The sequence below is a fragment of the Hydra viridissima genome, unplaced genomic scaffold, assembly GCF_058129835.1.
Source record: "Hydra viridissima isolate aposymbiotic clone 2 unplaced genomic scaffold, HvirCarnegie_v1 scaffold_11, whole genome shotgun sequence".
NCBI classification, from domain to species: domain Eukaryota; kingdom Metazoa; phylum Cnidaria; class Hydrozoa; order Anthoathecata; family Hydridae; genus Hydra; species Hydra viridissima.
Genome location: NW_028324310.1, coordinates 10,616,537 through 10,636,013, shown reverse-complemented (window position 1 = coordinate 10,636,013; position 19,477 = coordinate 10,616,537). Strand labels below are relative to the sequence as shown.

General features: G+C 29.6%; 3 protein-coding genes and 1 long non-coding RNA gene across 7 annotated transcripts in view; 2 read left to right on the top strand and 2 right to left on the bottom strand.

Annotated features, from left to right (window-relative positions):
- The window catches only part of LOC145191085 (phenylalanine--tRNA ligase beta subunit-like), a 144,361-nt gene that overhangs the window by 96,812 nt on the left and 28,072 nt on the right, over window positions 1-19,477 (bottom strand). The gene's annotated exons all lie outside the window — the stretch shown is intronic.
- On the bottom strand, window positions 3,763-5,650 carry LOC145200927 (transcriptional coactivator YAP1-like). Of its 2 annotated transcripts, none has more exons than XM_080068556.2 (2): window positions 5,029-5,650; window positions 3,763-4,904 (listed from the first exon to the last, which is right to left on the bottom strand). In XM_080068556.2, exons 1-2 carry the CDS (start codon window positions 5,445-5,447, stop codon window positions 4,118-4,120), a joined length of 1,206 nt encoding a protein of 401 aa, XP_079924682.2. In that variant the 5' UTR covers window positions 5,448-5,650; the 3' UTR covers window positions 3,763-4,117. The 2 variants fall into 2 exon arrangements, with proteins under 2 accessions (XP_079924682.2, XP_079924681.2); XM_080068555.2 differs by having other exon boundaries at window positions 5,017-5,609.
- On the top strand, window positions 10,836-12,606 carry LOC149882130 (uncharacterized). Of its 3 annotated transcripts, none has more exons than XR_016445081.1 (2): window positions 10,836-11,235; window positions 12,147-12,606. It is a non-coding gene; the product is annotated as an uncharacterized LOC149882130 (long non-coding RNA). The 3 variants fall into 3 exon arrangements; XR_016445083.1 differs by having other exon boundaries at window positions 10,836-11,344; XR_016445082.1 differs by lacking the exon at window positions 10,836-11,235 and adding an exon at window positions 11,365-11,486.
- LOC145191566 (zinc finger protein ZPR1-like) lies at window positions 12,990-19,447 on the top strand. Its single transcript, XM_090067060.1, has 10 exons — window positions 12,990-13,128; window positions 13,460-13,621; window positions 13,764-13,854; window positions 13,940-14,010; window positions 14,603-15,008; window positions 15,626-15,702; window positions 15,838-15,948; window positions 16,489-16,572; window positions 19,100-19,165; window positions 19,327-19,447. Exons 1-10 carry the CDS (start codon window positions 13,027-13,029, stop codon window positions 19,444-19,446), a joined length of 1,290 nt encoding a protein of 429 aa, XP_089923186.1. The 5' UTR covers window positions 12,990-13,026; the 3' UTR covers window position 19,447.

Sequence of the window (19,477 nt, the reverse complement as noted above, 5' to 3'; positions counted from 1 at the left end):
CTTAGCCATTATAGAAGATTTATGATATATTTATGAGCTTTCCAGTAACTGTTTTTATACTCAAGTTGTTTTGAACAATGGAAAATACAATTTACTTGATAAGATATATTTTTCATATAAAAAAATAGGACTATTTTTTAGTAAAATTGGACTATTTTTTAGTTAAGGCAAAAAAAATTGCCGTTGTTATGGCGGTTGTTAAGGAAGCTTAAAATACTGGGGTTCAATAAAATCTTTTTTAATGAAGATCTATAGCGAATTTTCAAAAATGGTTTTCAGATGGTGATTCTCTGATAAATTTTGCACAAAACAAGAAAATAATATTTTTTTTCAAAAATTTCATATTTCTGAGGGGTTTTCCACCTTAACAAATGCGAGTCTTCGCTCTTAACGAGTTTTTGAAAGGAATAGTTTCTTGCGATTTCTTGGATTAAAACTCTTGCTTTAAATCCACTCTCAACCGATTTGGAATAATAATCGGGCTAACTTGATTTCCACGTTCTTTTTCAAGAAGGTTTGATGCTTTTGGTGCTTATAAAAAGTGGTTTCCCTGCACCACCTTAACTATTTGTGGATCAATTCTGGGTGTTGTTTCGAGCTTTGCTCCTGACCTTGGGTGATTTTTCACGTATCCAAACCTTTTGTATTTTTTAGCAAGTCGTTAATTATTCCTAATGTCATTCCAATCGCTTTTATTATCAATCTGAATGTTTTGCCTTGTTTGAACCAGACAATAACTAAGTTGCGCTGAGCTTGAAACCATTCCTTAGTTTTAACTCCCATTTTTGATGGTTCCAATGACAAATCAAATAGCTTTAAAAAGTATCAGTCGATTATTAGCGGTTACTCATTACTTGATAATAAAATAACTTGAATTATTGCTTAAATATCTTTTTTTAATTATCATTAAGAAAACGTTGCTTATGTTCGGATAATTATTTTTCATTGTGATTTTAAAACGCCTTAAGGAATCGTTAGATTTTGGGCAATGAAAGTTAATTAACGTAATTTTGTTTTTGTTATCTGAAATCTTGATTAAATTTACTTTTAGAATAATCATAAAAGTTTTCATTAGAAACTTAATCTTTTTTTTTCTGAATAACTCGCGTTTATTTTTCACAATAAAATGTTGTGTTCGGATACTTCTCTCTCTAACTGTGACCCCCTAAACAAACAAACAACAAAAAAAAAAAAACACACTTAAATGTGACATCTTATCCCACAACTGGGGTCTGTTATTTTTATTTTTTTGAAAAATAAACGTTATAACAAAGCAATAACAGCATAAAAAATCGTTTGCATAAAGTCAGTTAGGACTCATAAATTCCCCTGGTATAAATGTACATGCTTCATGAACCTTGTTGTTTCATCCTGAGCACAAAATATATCCTGTTTCCTAAAAGAATGACTCTTTTGCTTACGCAAATCGATCTTTTTGATCATTGGTAGTGGTCTTGTACAAGTTTTCATTTCAGTTGTTAGTTTTTTGTTTTCTTTCTTTGTTTTACAAGAGTTTCGCGCAAAAATCCTGTCCGATATATTATCATTTTTTTTATTCCAACACACTTCCTTAAACCAGCTTCGTATTTTAAAAAGATCATAAATTTGCTACACAATAATGATTTTGTAACAAATGCAAAATATATTCTTAGTTTTAAGTGAAATTCTTAAATTAGATTCATTATTTTATAATCACGAAAAGATCAGCATCACCTTATATTTGAATCGATGTATACAAAAACGTTCTAAGTCATTAAATTGTTTTTATGACTTAGAACGTTTTTGTATACATCGATTCATTTACAGTTTATACCTATTAACAATTTTTAAACATTTAAAACACGCTTTGATGCTGTTTTGATTGTTTTATAATACTTTGCAGATAAGTTCTTAGCATCAGTACCTTGCAAAAATACCTTACACATATTTTTTACGCCTCCAAAGTTTGACACCCATCACAACTTGCCACGGTCTCCTTTAAGGCATTTGTTGGGCATTAAATCATAATAAAAAGAGTTTATTTTAAAATATGAGAACCACGATAAATTTTGTTCCACAAAAGTTCTGGGGCGACGGATTAAAAATCTCCAAAAACTGAGATTTTTAGCGCCTTTATGACTATTAAACGCAATTTTTTTTTTCTAAAAGTTCTGTTTTAAAAAGCCTGGTCTGATCACGGTTGAAACTAAGCTTATCATATAGACTATTCTGGTCAATTATTGATAATTGGGTTGCCGTGATTCTAATAGACTAGATATTCTTTGTTTTTATTTTAAATATTTTTATTTCTCTGACGTGCGATAAAAGCGTAACACCATAAGTAAGTCGGCTCACCGTTTTTGATCAAATGCGTTTGTTAAGATTCATTATGATAATTCTAAACTAAGTTAATTACTTCTAATCTGACTAATCCAAATCCAATTGGCGAACTGTCAAAGATTTATTGAAATAGTTCGCCCAACAGTTGATTTAATCAGTGTCTTTGGTGTATCGACTAGATATTGGTGTATCGTTGATGTATAGACCCGTTCTGACCCACGAATCATTTTTTTGATAGTTGAATGTCTGACTTTAGAAGCAGTTTCAGTTACAGAGAGACATTCGACGGGTTCCGACTAAAACTCTGTCTTGAGAATAATCTCTTTTAGATGTTATGATTTTCAATGATAGTTCATTAAAATCAAAATTAGGCAATGTGGACATTAATATGTGAAACAGTTTGAAAGTGGCCTAATTAAATTTAGTATTTTGGACATGAAAGGAAACCAGAAGGATGATGATTTCTAAAATATTAGGTTGAATGATTTATTTTCATAAGATGAGGACATTGCTATGCTCTATAGACAAAATAAATGCAGATTCTTTCTTATTACACTTATTGTCCCTTGCCATTCAAATTTTGAAAATCCAGTCATGTTAGGACCATAACAGATAAAGAAAAAGTGTCTAAAATTTATATTTAATAACATAGAATAGCCTGTTATAAAGGTTCATGTTCTACGCAAATAATTGTTTAAATTTGAAGCCAAATGTAAAAGCCAGATGTCACATGTTTTTATAAAAGGTTGCTCGATCCTGGAAGAATAACGGTTTCTTTACTGAAATCTAAACATCTTTCTTGCTAAGTGTCCTTTTTAGCAAGAGGAATATTATTTGAGTAAACTATTTTCCTTTTTAACGAAAACAAATTTAAAAATATTTTTTGACTCTTTACTCCTCTTTATAAACAAATACATTTACAGTCAAAAAGGCGTTTAAATAAAAAAGATTTAAACGAATGCCATTAAAAAAATTTGAGTAAAGAATGACAAGTAATAACAAATAAAAAAAAAATGTAAGAAATTCAAAGAAAATCAGTTACTTTAACTCTTTGAAATTTATTTAATTACTAAATTAAAAAAATTCACTTTGTTTTTAAAAAAAATGATGCTGACAGTAAATACAATTATATAAACGTCAACATTGCTACAAAATAAAAAAATTTAGATACAAACTTATAGAAAGTAATATAAAATTATTTTAAAAACTTAAAATTGTAAGAAAAACTGGTATAAAAATTACAGCAGAACAACTCCACCAATATTGATGGCAAACAAAAATTAAATAAAAAAAATATTTATAAAAATGAAAAATTTAATTAAGAAATACATTTTTCAAAAAAAAAAAAAATTAAATATTTAAAAAATTTTTTTTATAAAAATAGTTCCAAAAATATGCAAGAAACATTTATATAAAACTATATTTATAGCAGTGGTTCAAAGATTTTTGAACAAACATTTTCAGGTACAAAAAAAAAGCAAAGATTTGCATTTTGTATGTAACAAACTGGTAAATTTAAAAAACTATTTGTCACTATAAAAGTTGAAACATAAAATTTTTATCCAGAAAACATTTTGAAAGTTACTTCACCTCTCCATCAATTAATATTAAATATTATAAACTTTGAAAACACAAACAATTGTGTGCAAACTGGTCATTAATTTCATAATCCGGAGGAAAAATTACCAAAATTCTCAATTTAATAGAATGGTAAAATTGCGCTTATCTGAGAAATGTTTAAAAATAAACTAAAGATCTCAATAAGAGAATTCAAACACCAACTGATATGGGAATGCCTTTATAACCATGTTAAAAATCCATCAGCTTTATTGTTTGGTGATAAGATCATGTCAACATCATTGAGAACCTCAGAGTTGATGGCTTCTAAATCACCACTTAATTCAGCACCATCTTCTAGAATCTCCAGGTCAACATTTGAGGCTTGCAAACTATCAAAGAACTCAGGCAGTCGATTATTGAAGCACATATCTTGTTCAATAGATGTATTTTTGTTAAAATGATTACTTCGATCAACATCTGACGTTTCCATATCATTTAAACCATCAGAAGAAGTTGATGTTAAATAGGATCCCATTCCATCTAGTCCAGAATCAACAGAGCTAACTCTTCCAAGAACACCAGCATTCATATGATGAGTAGCATATTTCTCTCTAACAAGATTACTTATCAGAGAGTTGTTATTTATTAGAGGGTCAGTATGTTGACCACTCATCCTCTGTTGTTGAATAAGAAATTCTCTTTCAAGTAAGCGTTGTTGCATTTGTTGTTGACGTTGTTGTTGACGTTGTTGTTGACGCTTGTCTTGTTGGTAAAATTGCATATTTGCAGCTCCCATTTGGTGAGAGGGTGATAATGAACTAACATTAGGCCGATTAAGACGAGGATCAAACCAACTTGTAGTTTTTGTTTGGTGATTAATAAAGTAAACCTCACCTTCAGAAGTAACAGCACGCTCCCAGCCTTCAGGTAAAGCATCCATTAAAGGGTTTTGAGGAGTTATTGGCAGTACTGACATAGATTGTGCTTTCCTAGGATCTTGCCAAGATGTTGAGCGACTGTGATGACTGAAAAATGTTTATCAAAGTTAATCAAAATATAATTAAGGTATAATTTTATAAACAGGTAATGCCTGTTTGGGGCATTTTATATATTTACATAACATGATTAAAATTATACTTTATAAAATACTTTTGTCCAGAAGCAGTTGTTCTCATTTCACATCCACTGGGTAAACAGTTTGATTCAAGAGTATCATAAGAGTGTTTTCGTTGATGACTTGGAGAGAGCATAAAGTTATTTTGTTGCTGTTGTTGGAGTTGTTGTTGTTGATGTTGTTGTTGTAAAACAACTTGCTCCTGTACTATCTGACCGATGTTGGAAGGGAGAGAACGAGCTCTAGTGTGAATAGGAGCAGTTTGCTCAGTATCTAGAGATGGGGGTGGTCTAAAAAACGAAGGAGGCAAATTTCTGTTACGAAAAGGAATAGATCTTGGGCCATCCTTGCTCATTGTAACAGAATTTTTAAACAACTGCTCCAAATCTGAATCTGAATCCTGTCGCACATGGAGAACAAAGTTCCCCTGTCTTTGCGTAGTATTCATATCCATTCAGAATATCTTATATATAATTCATGAAGCTATTTATCGATCATTTCAGTCCATTGAAACTAGTTTCTCTAACTTTATTTTTACGTCAGTATCAATCTTTATTTGCGTCTTCATATTTCACAGCAAAAATATTAGTAAAAGAAGCCGTATTGGCTAATCGTTTTCGAAGCTTTTGGTTTATGATACCGCTCATAAATGCTAACCACTTCCACTTCTCTTGACTATAACGCCAAATGAACAGTTCAGATTTTTAGATTTTATTTCTTGAGCTCAGAAAGAATACAATGATATAAAATTTATAATTCAAATGAACAAACAACTGATTGGAATTTGACAAAAAACTTCAGGATTAAAGCTCAATATCACAGTAATTCTTTTTGGTTTTAAAGGGAAATGGATAAAGTTATTAGAGCTGTTCTAATAAGAAATTAATTGATTAATTTTCCTTTTTTTTTAAAAAAAAAAAACTTCATTGATGTTACAAAATTGAGAATTTTTTATTTCCTTGTTTAGGGCCAAATTTGCCTTTTCAAAATAAATTCAAGTGTAAGTTTTAAAGCAATATGCGACTTGAAATCAATATTCTTATCGCATGTCTACCAATGCAGACATGGTATACCAACTATATTGATTTACAATTTTTTCTAAATCTATGAAACAATACAATTTGAAGGCCTCCAACTTAATATGGTAACACTGCATAGTTCTTTCAAAATACTTGATAACAGTTATAGTTACTATCTTAACTTGGATGCCTTCAAAAAATATTTCTTCATGAGTCTGGGGATTATATAAATTATAACACCAGCAATTAGAAAAAATATTTTTGCTGTTTTAAGTAACCTTCTGGCCGTTTTTCCTGCGATGGTATAACTAAATCATTATTTAGGTGTGTTTACACCGAGAGTCAGTTCTTTCATTATTTTTAGTATTGTGAAACACTGAGGTCATTATATGTTTTCAAATCCAGAATATTTTTCAGCTATCATCATTGGTGTTGGTGATACGCTTTCAACCCAAATACATTGCTTTTATAAGATTTTCTACTGATTCTCTCATTCTTTTTCCAAGTCGCTTAAGTTGATGCAGCTTATGCCAAAGCTTTAGTTGGTAGTATTCGGTCAAGATATATTTGAAAAAAAGTCCTTTACCTAAAAATCATTACTTCTTTTCGTCCACTTTGAAGACTTGATCCTTGATTTTTCAAGTCAATCAGATCCACATAGAGTATCACAGATCAATTCAGTAGATAATTAATTTCGTTTTTTTTCAAGTATTTTCAAAAGAATTTTTGGATTTAAGTCCCAGCTGAGAATCTTGCTGCTCCGCTAAAACTGTGGCTGCTTCAGACAGAAATTGAATATGGCATATCTTAAAGTTGTCTTATAAATAAATTGTCTTTAAATTATTACCACCAGAACCTAAAGAGGTTTGATCACAATTTTTGTCACACATTTAGACGCATCTCTTAAACTTACAAATATCTATCACTGGTCTCCCGATAAAACGGAATTTAAAAAGTTTCAATTATTTTCATTTCAACCAAAATTTTAATTGGTTCTCACTTTTCAACACATTTCTCACTCAAAATACAAATTTCACCCAAAGTTTGAACACTTTTCGTCTTCTTCTGAAAATCTGGACCACTTATTACGCCAAAATCCAGAGAGGATATGTGATTGTGACCAACTCCGCCTTTTTAGCCTTATCTGTAGAACCGATTATAGTTCTTGAACGCTTTTAATCCAGTTTAATCCTCTTACTCAGTGAAAGAGTTGGGTTGTTTAGTTTGAGAACAACGTCATCAAGAATAAAAAAAAAGGTTTTTCTGAGTCAAAACATCTAATTGCATTAAAATTGAATTCCTTTTTTCTCCTATAAACGTTGCTTGCCGACAGTTTGTAATGCTAACTGATGAAAACATTTTTCATTAGAAAATATTTTAATTACTTTTGCCTAAAAATGTTTAATGGCATAAGTGCACTTTTTTATGTGTTTTCTGTATTACTTCCAAATGTTGTTGTTATATGAAACTCAGGAAGCTGTGGTTCCTACAGGGTGTATACTTAATTTCTGACCCCCCACATGTTACAAACACAAGATTTTGAGTTGCTCTCTTAAATGCTCCTTTAGCCCGAAAAATACTTTAGTATGATGATAAGACCATCTTTCCTGTGAGAAATAAAGTTATTCTGATGCAAGATGGAGCAACTTGCCACACGGCAAGAGCAACAATGAATGTGATCAACAGAGACTTTCCAGCAGTGTGGACCGACTGGCCTGGCAACTCGCCCGACTTAAATGTCATCGAACATATTTGGTCAAGACTCCAGGACAGTGTTTTACACAATCCTCGACCTCGTAATCGTGAACAGTTGATCAGACGTGTTGAACAGGAGTGGGCTGCCATTACGCAAGAAGAGTGTTTTCGCCTAGTAGAAAGCCTGCCAAGGAGAATTACCCAATGCATAGAAAGAAATGGACAAAATACTGATTACTGACTATTAATATATATTCTTTGTCTAATTAAATTGATATGACAGTAATAAAATGGTATGTGTTGAAATACCGTATTCTTAAACCGAGATATATGGGGTCAGAAATTAAGTATACACTCTGTACTTAAAAGTACCGAGCGCATGTGCTTGCTTTTTTTATTTCCGGCGTGATAAATATGATGAGAATAGTCTAAGCAATGTCAGAATCACTAAGTTTGATGGCATGAATGGTCACAGTATCCAGGCAAAAGCTATCATAGTGAAATTGCGTGCCAAGATAAAACTTACTTAGATAAAAGCCCCGAAAATATTATTTACCGCAAGAAATTGAATTGCTAGACAATAGGTGATATTACTCATGAAAGTGAAACTTTCCAGTGCTCACCGTTTACAGGATGTTAACAAGTATTGAACAAGATAGAGGGTTTCTATGGTTACAAACGAAATGATAATATGCCTTTAAAGTTTATCCTTGATTTTATTCCGGCATTATCTTTTAAAAATTGAATTAAGCTCTTTCCCTCTCCTCCTTAATAATGAAAATATTTGAAGAGCACACGGGAAAAAACCGTAGGAATACATTTCATAATTTTTTTATCAATCTCGTCCATTAAATGGACCAACCCATGCCCATTAGATGGGCTCAGAAAGATATCTTAAGTTTAAAAACTGCAGGATTCGTTGCTAACCGGAAAAGAACAGTAGAATCACAAATGCACCCGATTTTTAGGCAAGCAATAATGGGCATTTAAAAAATTTACTTCGCAAATTTTTAAAAATTGGGATCTTAATTTTGGACAAGAGTTATGAGTTTGTAGATAATTTAAAGCCATTCAGCTTTGTTTTGTTGATGATTTATGCATTCTTGTGGTGTACTCAGTAAAATACTTCTTTGGTTTTAAACATAAAAAATGAGATCTTAAAAGTTAAAATTCGTGGGCTCCTCATTTGTTACTCTCATAAGCTGATTGGACTTGAACTTTTCTCAACTCACGATTATCAAAATATTGGTTTGCTTTTTAAAACGTGGTTTGACTTGGCTTATAAATGGCGTGAAAATCTCGGCATTTCCTAATTTATAAACTACTGCCAAAGTGAAAATAAACCCTAAAAAAAGTGCAAAACCTGGTCAAAAGACTATCAGTTGGTAAAATAAACAAAAAAATACGTCTCTGTTAACATATTTTTATTGACTCTTGAAACCTTAAATACATTTACTTTCAAAATTAAGTGATAAAATAGCTATTATATATTAAATAAATAACTATTAACTGTTAAAACCCTTTTTTTACATTATATTACCATTAAATAGCATCTGATTACAATCTAAGACATGTTTTTTGATTTTCTCCAGCACAATATACTCTTTTAGTACAAATACTATACAATACTATTTTAAATGTAATATCAAATTAACAGCATTTAAGGATTAAGTTGGTTAAAATGTTCATTATAAACCGTAAGCTATGATTTTCTGCTCCTTATCTTTAATAACTCAAATCATGCTAGCAGTTCTTTAAAGATGCTTACTGTTTAGATCAGTTATACAGCACATCAGCCTTTCTTTGTATCCTGGATCATTACTATTTCGCTTACACCTTGACCAATATTGATAAAAATCTTATTGAGCGATTTCGACAGTTTGTTCACTATAGGGCCCCAGGGGGGGAGGGGATCCTTTGTGACTGATGAAATCTTTGATGTGGTAGAAGACGGTGTGAATTTTAGGTGTTACGCTTGCACCAGTTATCATTAAGTAATACCTTTTGAAATTTTCAATTATTTTAGCGAAATCCGACTTTAGGATGAATAAGACCAAGCCTTGAAAACTAAATTAAAACTTTTGAATGCTTCAATTATGTAAAAGAGGTTGGGAACCAAGTTTGTATCAGCAAGTTGCTGCAGCACGTTAAAATTTTTAAGAAGTTTTCTACATTCGTTTCCGTTGAACTGACCCTCATGATATGGGGTGATTGAATGTGGAGGGCAGCTGGCCACTTAATAGCTTCTATCCAAGCAGTTTTAAGGATCTTGAAAAGATGATTGACAACTCCTAAGAGGAGATGTAATTCCATAGGTGGAATGATTTTCAAAATCAGAACATTGTCAGGCCCGCTGATGATTGACTTTCGAATGACATTGCCGAACAGCTTTTCATTAGCAACATCCCCACCAGATTGCTGGAAAGACTCGAGGTTAGATTTGATTGAGCCCAGTGTTCGCAAGTTTCCAGATTCGGCAAGACATTTGGATTTGACGTCACACCATGTGCAAGGGTGCATACTTGAGAGGGTTTTTAGACCACAAATTAAATTTGCATCTTTCATATCACAAGCTAAAATTAGTTTAAATCCATTTGCATTAACTATTGGCCAGATTTTTTCAATATTGGAGTGAGTTTCTGGTAAATCTTCTGATACCGCAACAAGTATTTATCTGTTAACTCCAGTGTCTTTGCCAGTCCTTTGAGTAAGAGGTTGTTTTAGCAGTAGCTGGTTTTATCCCTGAACGCAGTATCAACAATGCCAAGAAAAAATTTGAAAAAACCTTTGCCAACATCAATTCCGAGCTTAACAAAATAGCCACCAGAAATTTTGTGAGATTGAATAACATGATTCACAAGACTTTTGCTCTTCCAACTTGGTGCTTGATGTTTCGTTTATACTTTTTACTAGTTCTTTTAATCCGTTGTTTGATGTTTGAATAAAATGAAAACGGTACATGTAGCAATTAAACAATTATAATAAAAATTGTTGGTATTACATAGTAGAACACTTATCTAACCATAATTTTTGAAAAAAGTGATCGAATATAACAGTAATCGGTAACGTTTTGAGGTATAAGTTGCAAAAAACTAACAAAATTTAAACTAATACTGCCATAAATCCGTAACCCGTAAACCAATCCGATTGAAAGTTTGTTGTGGCTATGGGCAACATTTTCACCAATTTTAATCAAATTATATAGAGGGGTTCTCATTTTACAGACGTTTTTCTTGGCGCACTATGAAGTCAAAAATTCACTCAATTTGATCATTCAAACAAAGTTATTTTCCTCGGACAAAATAAAACGATTTCAAAATTTATATGACAGGGTACCTTGACGTGTAGCGTACACATCAAGGTACCTAGAGTAACCCCATATAAGTGGTGTTCTTGGGTCAGCTAGATTGGCATTATCGTGATCCATGATAACCGTGAAACTGTCATTTAAAACAAGATGAAAACGGACAAAGTGTGACAAGTTTGGGTTAATGGGGGATTTTTTTATTATCGAATGAGTATATTGCTGTAAGTAAGATCAAGTGGCTGTTATGTTTATATCATCATAAAAGTGATCATATTTGATTTTAAGCTCTTTTAGAGCTTAGAAGAATCCAGTGCTATTTAAAAGTTTTAGGTCAGGTTTCTAAATAAAGATTTGTTAATCTGTGTTTAGAGATTAATATACTTTAAACTAATTTGAAATTTCCATCACCACCAACAAGTATCACATAGTATTAATAATTGATAAGTCTAGAAGTAAAAGTCAGATTTTAATGGTATAAAGTACTTTATATTATTAACTATACTATATATTGTATTTTACCAAATTTACTATATTTTTTTTCATTTTTCATTAAGATTTACTTTACTGGAGTTAGGAAATAAAAATTAATGATTAGTTATTATTTCCAGTGTTTAAATTTTGTAATTGAACATAATAGTACAAGTTTAATATAAAAACAAAAATTTTAAATTATATATTCAACTTACTAAAGTCACAAGTTAATTTTAATGATTTTCTCGGATTGAGGTCCTTATGAGGTTCTTTTCCAGTAAAAGGTAGAGTGCTTCCCCTCCTTCTGTTAGAGCCTAATGCTCCTCTCTCCCTTCTAATAGAATCTAGTAATAACAGTGTTTTTGTATTTTTTTCTGCATGACTAAAAGAGTATTTTTTTTTGCAACTGATACATGCAATTTAAGTTCTTTAGTTCAATTGTTTTTTTTATAATTTAAGTTGTAGCAAATGCATATTAAAACATGCCAGAATAATCTAATTTTAAAAATAAGATCACCCAACTTTATCTACTAAAGTTGTATCAACTAATTTTTATACATTTTTTCTATAGTTGTAAAATCTTAATTTTTAAAATGATAAAATTGCAACAGAAATAATTTTTAGAAAATAAAAAAAGTTCTTTACTTAATTATCTCTCTAGGTAAACAACTATCTTAGAGAGAGAATCTAGAGAGAGCAGAATGAGTGCAATATTTAACTTTGAAAGCTTATTAACTGTGGTGTTGCTGCTTATTTGTGCTTGCACCTATATTCATGCTGTTGTGCCCAGTATATTAGATCGTTATAAAGTTGGTTTTACTGGTATATTTTGGAAATGTGCAAGAATTGGAGAAAGAAAGAGTCCTTGGGTGGCTGGTTGTTGCTTAATTATGGCTTTTAATGTACTATTTCTGCAATGAATGTTTTAGCAAGTTGTTATTTGTGTTTTATTTAAACACTGGCAAATGTAACTTATTTTAATGTGTAATGCTGGCAAATGTAACTTATTTTAATGGATACTTTGGATTGATTGATATATAACTCACCCAGTATAACATTCCATCAGTTTTCCCATTACAAACTTGTAAAACAATGTGTCTGAAATATCAGTTTTTAAATGATTGGTGATTTATTTGAAATATTATTTAAATAAAAATTTATCAAATATAATGGTGTTGAAGTAGTTGTACTGTTGTAGTCAAATATACAAAAATAAAAAGGATATAACATGGTCAGGAAACATGTGTGTTCAAATTCACACACTTCCACTTATACACACTAATCCACTTGTATAATACCGTAATTAAAATTGGAGTGCTGCTACATAAAATAAAAAATAATATAAGTAATTTGCCACACAAAAGTATATATCTATCTATCTATCTATATATATATATATATATATATATATATATATATATATATATATATATATATATATATATATATATATATATATATATATATATATATATATATATATAAACAGAAGATGTAAATATATTAGTTAGCAGCATTTACGAAATAATTTATGTATATATATGTTATCACTTTCAGAAATAATGTCTTTATTTCCTGATTTATCAGATGCATCTGAAGGACCACAAGAAATTGAGAGTTTATGTATGCAATGTTATGCAAATGTATGTATTTTTATATTTTTCATCTATAATTGATTGAGCCTAAATATTAAATATGTTTTTTAAAAATAGATTTTCAAATGAGCAAAAATGAGTATTTGGGTAAAATGAACAAATTGAATTGATTTAATTCAAATTCAAATGTCAAAAGAATAGTAGTACATAAATTTTCTAGGAGAAAACAAGCAATCTAATTTTTCAGGTCAAGTTTTTTACATACTCAAAGCTTGATATTTTTTAACAGAGTAGTTAGCTTTTTAATGTAAATGTGATTAAAACCTAAACTTTTGTATATATTTAAATGAGTAATTAATTTATTTATTTTTTAAATCAGGGTATAACAAAGTTGTTACTAACAAAGATCCCTTTTTTCAAAGAAATTATACTATCATCATTCAAATGTGAGCATTGCGGATTCACCAATAATGAAGTGCAACCAGGTTCAGCAATACAACCAAAAGGTGTTCGTTACATTGTCACCATTAATGACAAAAAAGTGAATTGCTTTTGTATTTTTATTTTTTTCCACCATTTTTGTTGTTAAGATGTTTTTGCTAGTTTTATATTTTAGTGTGCTTTATATTTTTTAAATATGTTCTGCTTTGCATGTCATTTTTTTTTGTTTTCTATATAAAAAGATGATGGACAGGCAAGTTGTAAAGCAAGCCTCTGCCATGTTTCGCATTGAAGAGCTGGATTTTGAAGGTCCTGCTTTCACCTCTCAAGGAGGTATGTTTTTTAAATGAATTTTTACTTTCTTTCCAAGCTTGTATATATATTTTAGCAAAATATTTTTTTTTCACTGTAAATCTAGCTCTCACAACAATTGAGGGACTGTTTGAAAATGCAATTACTGGTTTGCAGCAGCAACAAGAACTGAGGATGGTAAGCAATAAATTTTTATTAAAAACTGAGTAGATTGTAATATTAATGATTGGTAATATAGTTAAAATAAAGTTACTAATCATTAATATTACAATATCTTAACAATGTAATATTGAAATATCATTGATATATTATTTTTCTTAAAAATTTTTTCTTAATATTATAAGTTTCCTGCTCATAGCAAATCTTCAGGCTTAGGGTCATTAGGTTTTTAATCCAGCCCTGGTTATAGGCCTCTAAAAACCACTAAACAAATCCTGCCCAATATTATATTTAAAGATTGATCTAAAAATATTAAGATAATATGGTATGGTATTAAGTTTGTATCTTAAGATAATGTTCTTGTATTTGACCGTATTTGATTGGTGATTGGATGTTGTTTAAAGCCCTTCTTTAAGACTTGTAACCTGTTTTTATTAAATCTATTTTTATCCCTGCTTTTTAACACGCTTTTTTTTTAAGTACATCAGAAATCACTTTACATTTATGAAAATTGGGTTTAAGTAAATTTAAGAACTTTACAAATAGTGTTAAGTGTTAAAATGCTGTGTTTTTAGAAAGATTTCTGTAATTTTTTTTTGTTTTTGTTAAGGTCATGGATCCAAATCTTGGGGCCAAAATTAGTGAGGTTATTCAAAAACTCAATGATTATAAAACTGGAAACCTTCCATTCACTTTGATAATAGAGGACATTTCTGGAAACAGTTTTGTTGAAAATCCATTTGCACCAAATGCAGATCCTTCTACAAAAATTGAACACTTTAAACGATCAAAAGAGCAAAATGAACAACTTGGTTTGACTCAAGAAAGTGAAGATAATGAAGATGATGAAAAACAGGATTTAGAAGTTTTAGAGTTTCAAACAAACTGTTCAGCTTGTAATGGACCAGCACCAACCCGAATGAAACAAATAGACATTCCACACTTTAAGCAAGTCATCATTATGGCCACCACTTGTGATGCATGTGGAAAAAAAACAAATGAAGTTAGAGCTGGCGGTTAGTTTCTTTCCTTTTTTAGTATTATACTATTAACAAGACCCTCAAAGTCTGTTAACAGTTGTATTTTAGTTGTTCACAAGTTAGATTTTTTTAACATTTTTTAATGTAAACTTCTAAATGATGGAAAATTCAATGAAGCTGTGAAAAATGATTACTATGCAGTCAGAAGTTGGAAAAGAAAGTTTTATTAAAGGGATTTTTAAGGAATTACCCAATCAAAAAGCACAGTTTTGTATGTAATTATATACTTTTAAAAGGAAAGAATAAGTCTTTATTGATTGATTAATGTAATTAATGTAAAGATACCAAAATATGTTTACTGTTTATGTCACAAACAGTAAAAAAAAAAAATAAACCTTATTTACTCAAAATATTGTTTTATAATTAATTTTCTTAAGAACTATCTATATTTTGTTATTAGTTTTTACTATATATTTAATTTTAGATAAATCAAATAGGTTTTGATAATTGTATACTAAAAGCTTCCCAAAAAGAATTTAACATTGTTGGTCATAAGACATTGTTTTTAAGAATTTCTCTTAATGTCTCTTAAAGAACCTTCTAGTTATGTTTTTAGTTGAATTTTTAAAAGTCTTTTCTTTTTTGTGATTCAGGAGCAATTGAAGAGTTAGGTACAAAAATAACTTTTAATATGACAGATGCTTCTGATTTAAATAGAGATGTTTTGACGGTATGTGAAAAGAACTATCAATTGTAATATTAATTTTTCATACTTGGTTCTTATCAAGACAAAAATTAACTTTATATAAAAATTTATTTCAGTTATTTCAATTAGAATTCTTTTAACATAATTTTCTTCTTTTAGTCTGAGTCATGCACAGTGAGATTTCCACATTTGGATATGGATTTTCAGCTTTCTTCTAGTGGAGGAAGATTTACAACACTAGAGGGTCTTCTGTACAATGTCCTAGAACATGTATACCTTACATTTTGTTATTGTTTTTTTAATGTTATAATCACAAGCAGAAAATGCATATTGATCTTTTTTTTTTTACAGAACTCAAAAAGGTAAAAAGTTTTTTTTTTTTTTTTACAAAACATCTTCAGCAGCTCTAAATTTGATATTGTATTAAAGAATTTGAAAGTAAGAGTAAAGGCTACAAAAATGACTCTAAACATGTTATTGTAGTTGTAAACTTTTCTTGAAACCTTACTTAAGATTTTACAATTGAAAAGATGAAACTCCTAAAACTCCTGCCTTTTTGGTTTATTCAGAGTTAATTCAACATTGGCAAAAGCTGATTTATTCAGCTATCAATTTCATTTAAAACACATAAAATATTCTCACTTGTCTTAGTAGTTTTGGAAGTTATATCCAAATAGAGTAATTATTCTTTTTAAATTCAGCCTGCTTATGAGTTGCTGTAAAAAAAAAATTATAAAAGATTAACTGTCTTAATTGTTTATTTTTAGCATGTCGTTTGTTATTAATTTTAAGTGACAAATTTCTTTTTAGCTTGGAACTATAAGTCCTTTTTCATTTGGTGATAGTGCATATAAAGTTAATCGAATTAATGAATTGGTAGAAACTATACACAAGGTAATATATTAGTGAATAATACTGGTGGCTTTATCATGATCATTATATAAATGGCCTAACTTGTAAAAAATGTAATTCCAAAATTTTTAAAAGTTGTTTTTTTGCACCAACTAATGTGTAATTTTGAAATTTGTTAATGAAAATTTTTAGGAGTCAGTGCTTTCACTAATAGGCTCATACCCAAAATATGCACCAGATGGTACCAAAAAAAATTATTAGTTATTCCTTTTCTGAGTTAGGCTAACAATAAGATGCGTGTCTAATAAAAATTATATCAACTGCTTTTTATGTTAGTATTACTGATTGTACTGCTAAGATGGAGAAAACTGAGTGAGGATCCTTTTATGACTCACAATAAATTTTCTTCTCTTTATGGTTGTCCATAAACATAGAAAGCACATGTCTTAGGAGTGCCTGCCTTGCAATCATGTTATTTTCTGTTAGTTTATCACAAATGATTTAGTTGTGTTTATTAATATTTAATTAAATTTTTTACATAAAGTGTTGCATAAATTTGGCAGACACAAAAACTTCAAGAGATATAGCTATGATTGTATGATATGTTAACAATCCTTCTGCAAAAAATATTTGATAAGATTTAAAGCTGTTTTAAAGACATTTCCATTTTATATTTTGCTCTTATTGTCTTCATGATTATTTACAAAATGTTATTTTTGACTTTATTAGGCAAACCTTAGTGTGATAAAATTTTTTTTTTAGAAAGCTCATATTAACTAGAGAAAAAACATGTCATGCAGTAAAAATCTTTTTATGGTTTCAAAACCATTGCATGGAATGGCTCCTTTTATATTTCTCATCTTACGCTTATTACATTTAACTGACCTTAAAAGTTCATAGTGAAAAAGTGCTTTGAAATTAAGCTCTAAATAAAATTATTTTAAAATGTTTAATATTACAAATATTTCTAAAATCTAAACTGTAAAGATGTAGCTTTGTTTCTTTTTTTTTAGGTAATATGAGTAGTTTGAAGTTTCTATTAGCCCTATGCAGAATCTGTAGTTAAAAAAAAATGTAACTGTTTTAAAAATTAGGGTGTCTTCTAAATGCTTTGTTTGTCAAAAAAAAAAAAAATTATTTTCATAACATCAATATTTTTAATTAAACATAAGAATGTCTTAAAAAAAAACATCAGCTCCTCACCTGAGTAAATGTAGAAAGAAGAAAGACATTTTCTCATCTAACCTCCCCACTGTAAGAGATATGCTACAACATGGTATACTTTTGCTGAAGATAAGTGATCAGAATAAAAGGAGCTGTTGATATTTTAGTTACTGACATGATCCTATCCTTGGTTTCTCAGTTTCAGAAAGCTAATTATTATTTGTATTTAGAAATGCAAGAATTTAGTATTAAAGGTAAATTGAAGTATAAATGGGAAAGAGCAGTTTAAATTAGCTTTGGAAATCATTAGAAGGCAATTATATTACAAAAATTGAATAATTTGTAGATAATTTGTTGTTAAATGTGTAATAATGTTTTGTTCAGAGCCTGTTTGTGACTCAGACTGTAAAAACAGACTCATGTTATTTGTAAGCAAATGAGAGAAAAGAAAATACCTGTATTAGAACTCAGACATCAAGTTACAGAGAGAAAAAGTTGGCAGCTTTGGAGTGCAGAAAGATTTTGAAAATATAGGTTTCTTTGGATGGGCTATTTGGTAAGGTTCTTCAGAATCTTAGATGGTTTGTTGAATATGTTTTAGATGTTTACATTCCTATCTGGTTCCAAATCAAAGTGAAATCAAGTTTGGTTGAGAGTCTGAGACATGTTTTTTTTCAATTGGAGCTCTTGAGAAACCAGAGTAAACAGCTTCTAGATATTAAAATGCTCACAAAAAAAAAAAAAAGTAGCATGCACATTCTGAAGTCATGTTAAAAACTATGCTTTGCAGTGAGAATAAAGAGGAGAGGATTGAAGCTATTATGTTTCAGCTCCCTAGATACGAGGAAAATCATGTTGATAATATTAGAATTAGGAGTTTTTTAGCTTCACACTGCAGCATTTATTAAAAAGAAGTTATTAAGACTCCCTTGGGTGTTCCAGAATTCTTCAGAATGCTTTTATCCAGCAGTTTTAGTAATTATCTGTATACACAATCAGTTGAGAAGTGTATACAGGTAATTACTAAAACAGCTGGACATAAGCACACATAGGAAAGAAGAGAAGAATATAATACAGTTCAAATGATCAACAAAGAGTTAATGGGTGTATATAGGAGTAAGTTTGTGTATTGTTTGTATTTATGTATAGTGTGTATGAAAAAGAACTTACTATATTATTAGTATAAATATAAATGAATTTATATATTCATGCATTAGTTATGTAAACTAGTATATAGAAATAATAGTTGAAGTAGAAAACTTTTGAAAATGTACCACTTTTAAATGTTTTACAGTTTTTTCCAAAATTTATTTAAATCCTAACATTTTATTCGATACATTTTTTTAGAATTAATTTTTTTTTTAATATTGACACGCCCTATATATACAGCTTGTTTTTTATAAAGGTTATCGAGGGAAAGGAATTCATCACTATTGTACTAGACGATCCTATTGGCAATTCCTATTTACAGGTATCTTTCTCTTCTGTTTTCTTCTTGATGCATTTTCCTAAGTAATTACTCTTTACCTTCATGATTTTGAAAATAATGTAGTTAACAAATTAAACGAAATAATATATTAGTTAAGTTTTTAAAAACAAATTTTTGTTTTTATTTATGTCTATTATATTTAGAATGTTTATGCACCAGATCCTGATCCTGAAATAACTATCGAAAGATATGAACGTACTAAAGATCAAAATGATCAGTATGGGTTGTCTGATATGAAAACTGAAAACTATAGTAATCCCTAAATAATGCGTGTTTATTTCCTAAACATTTGCG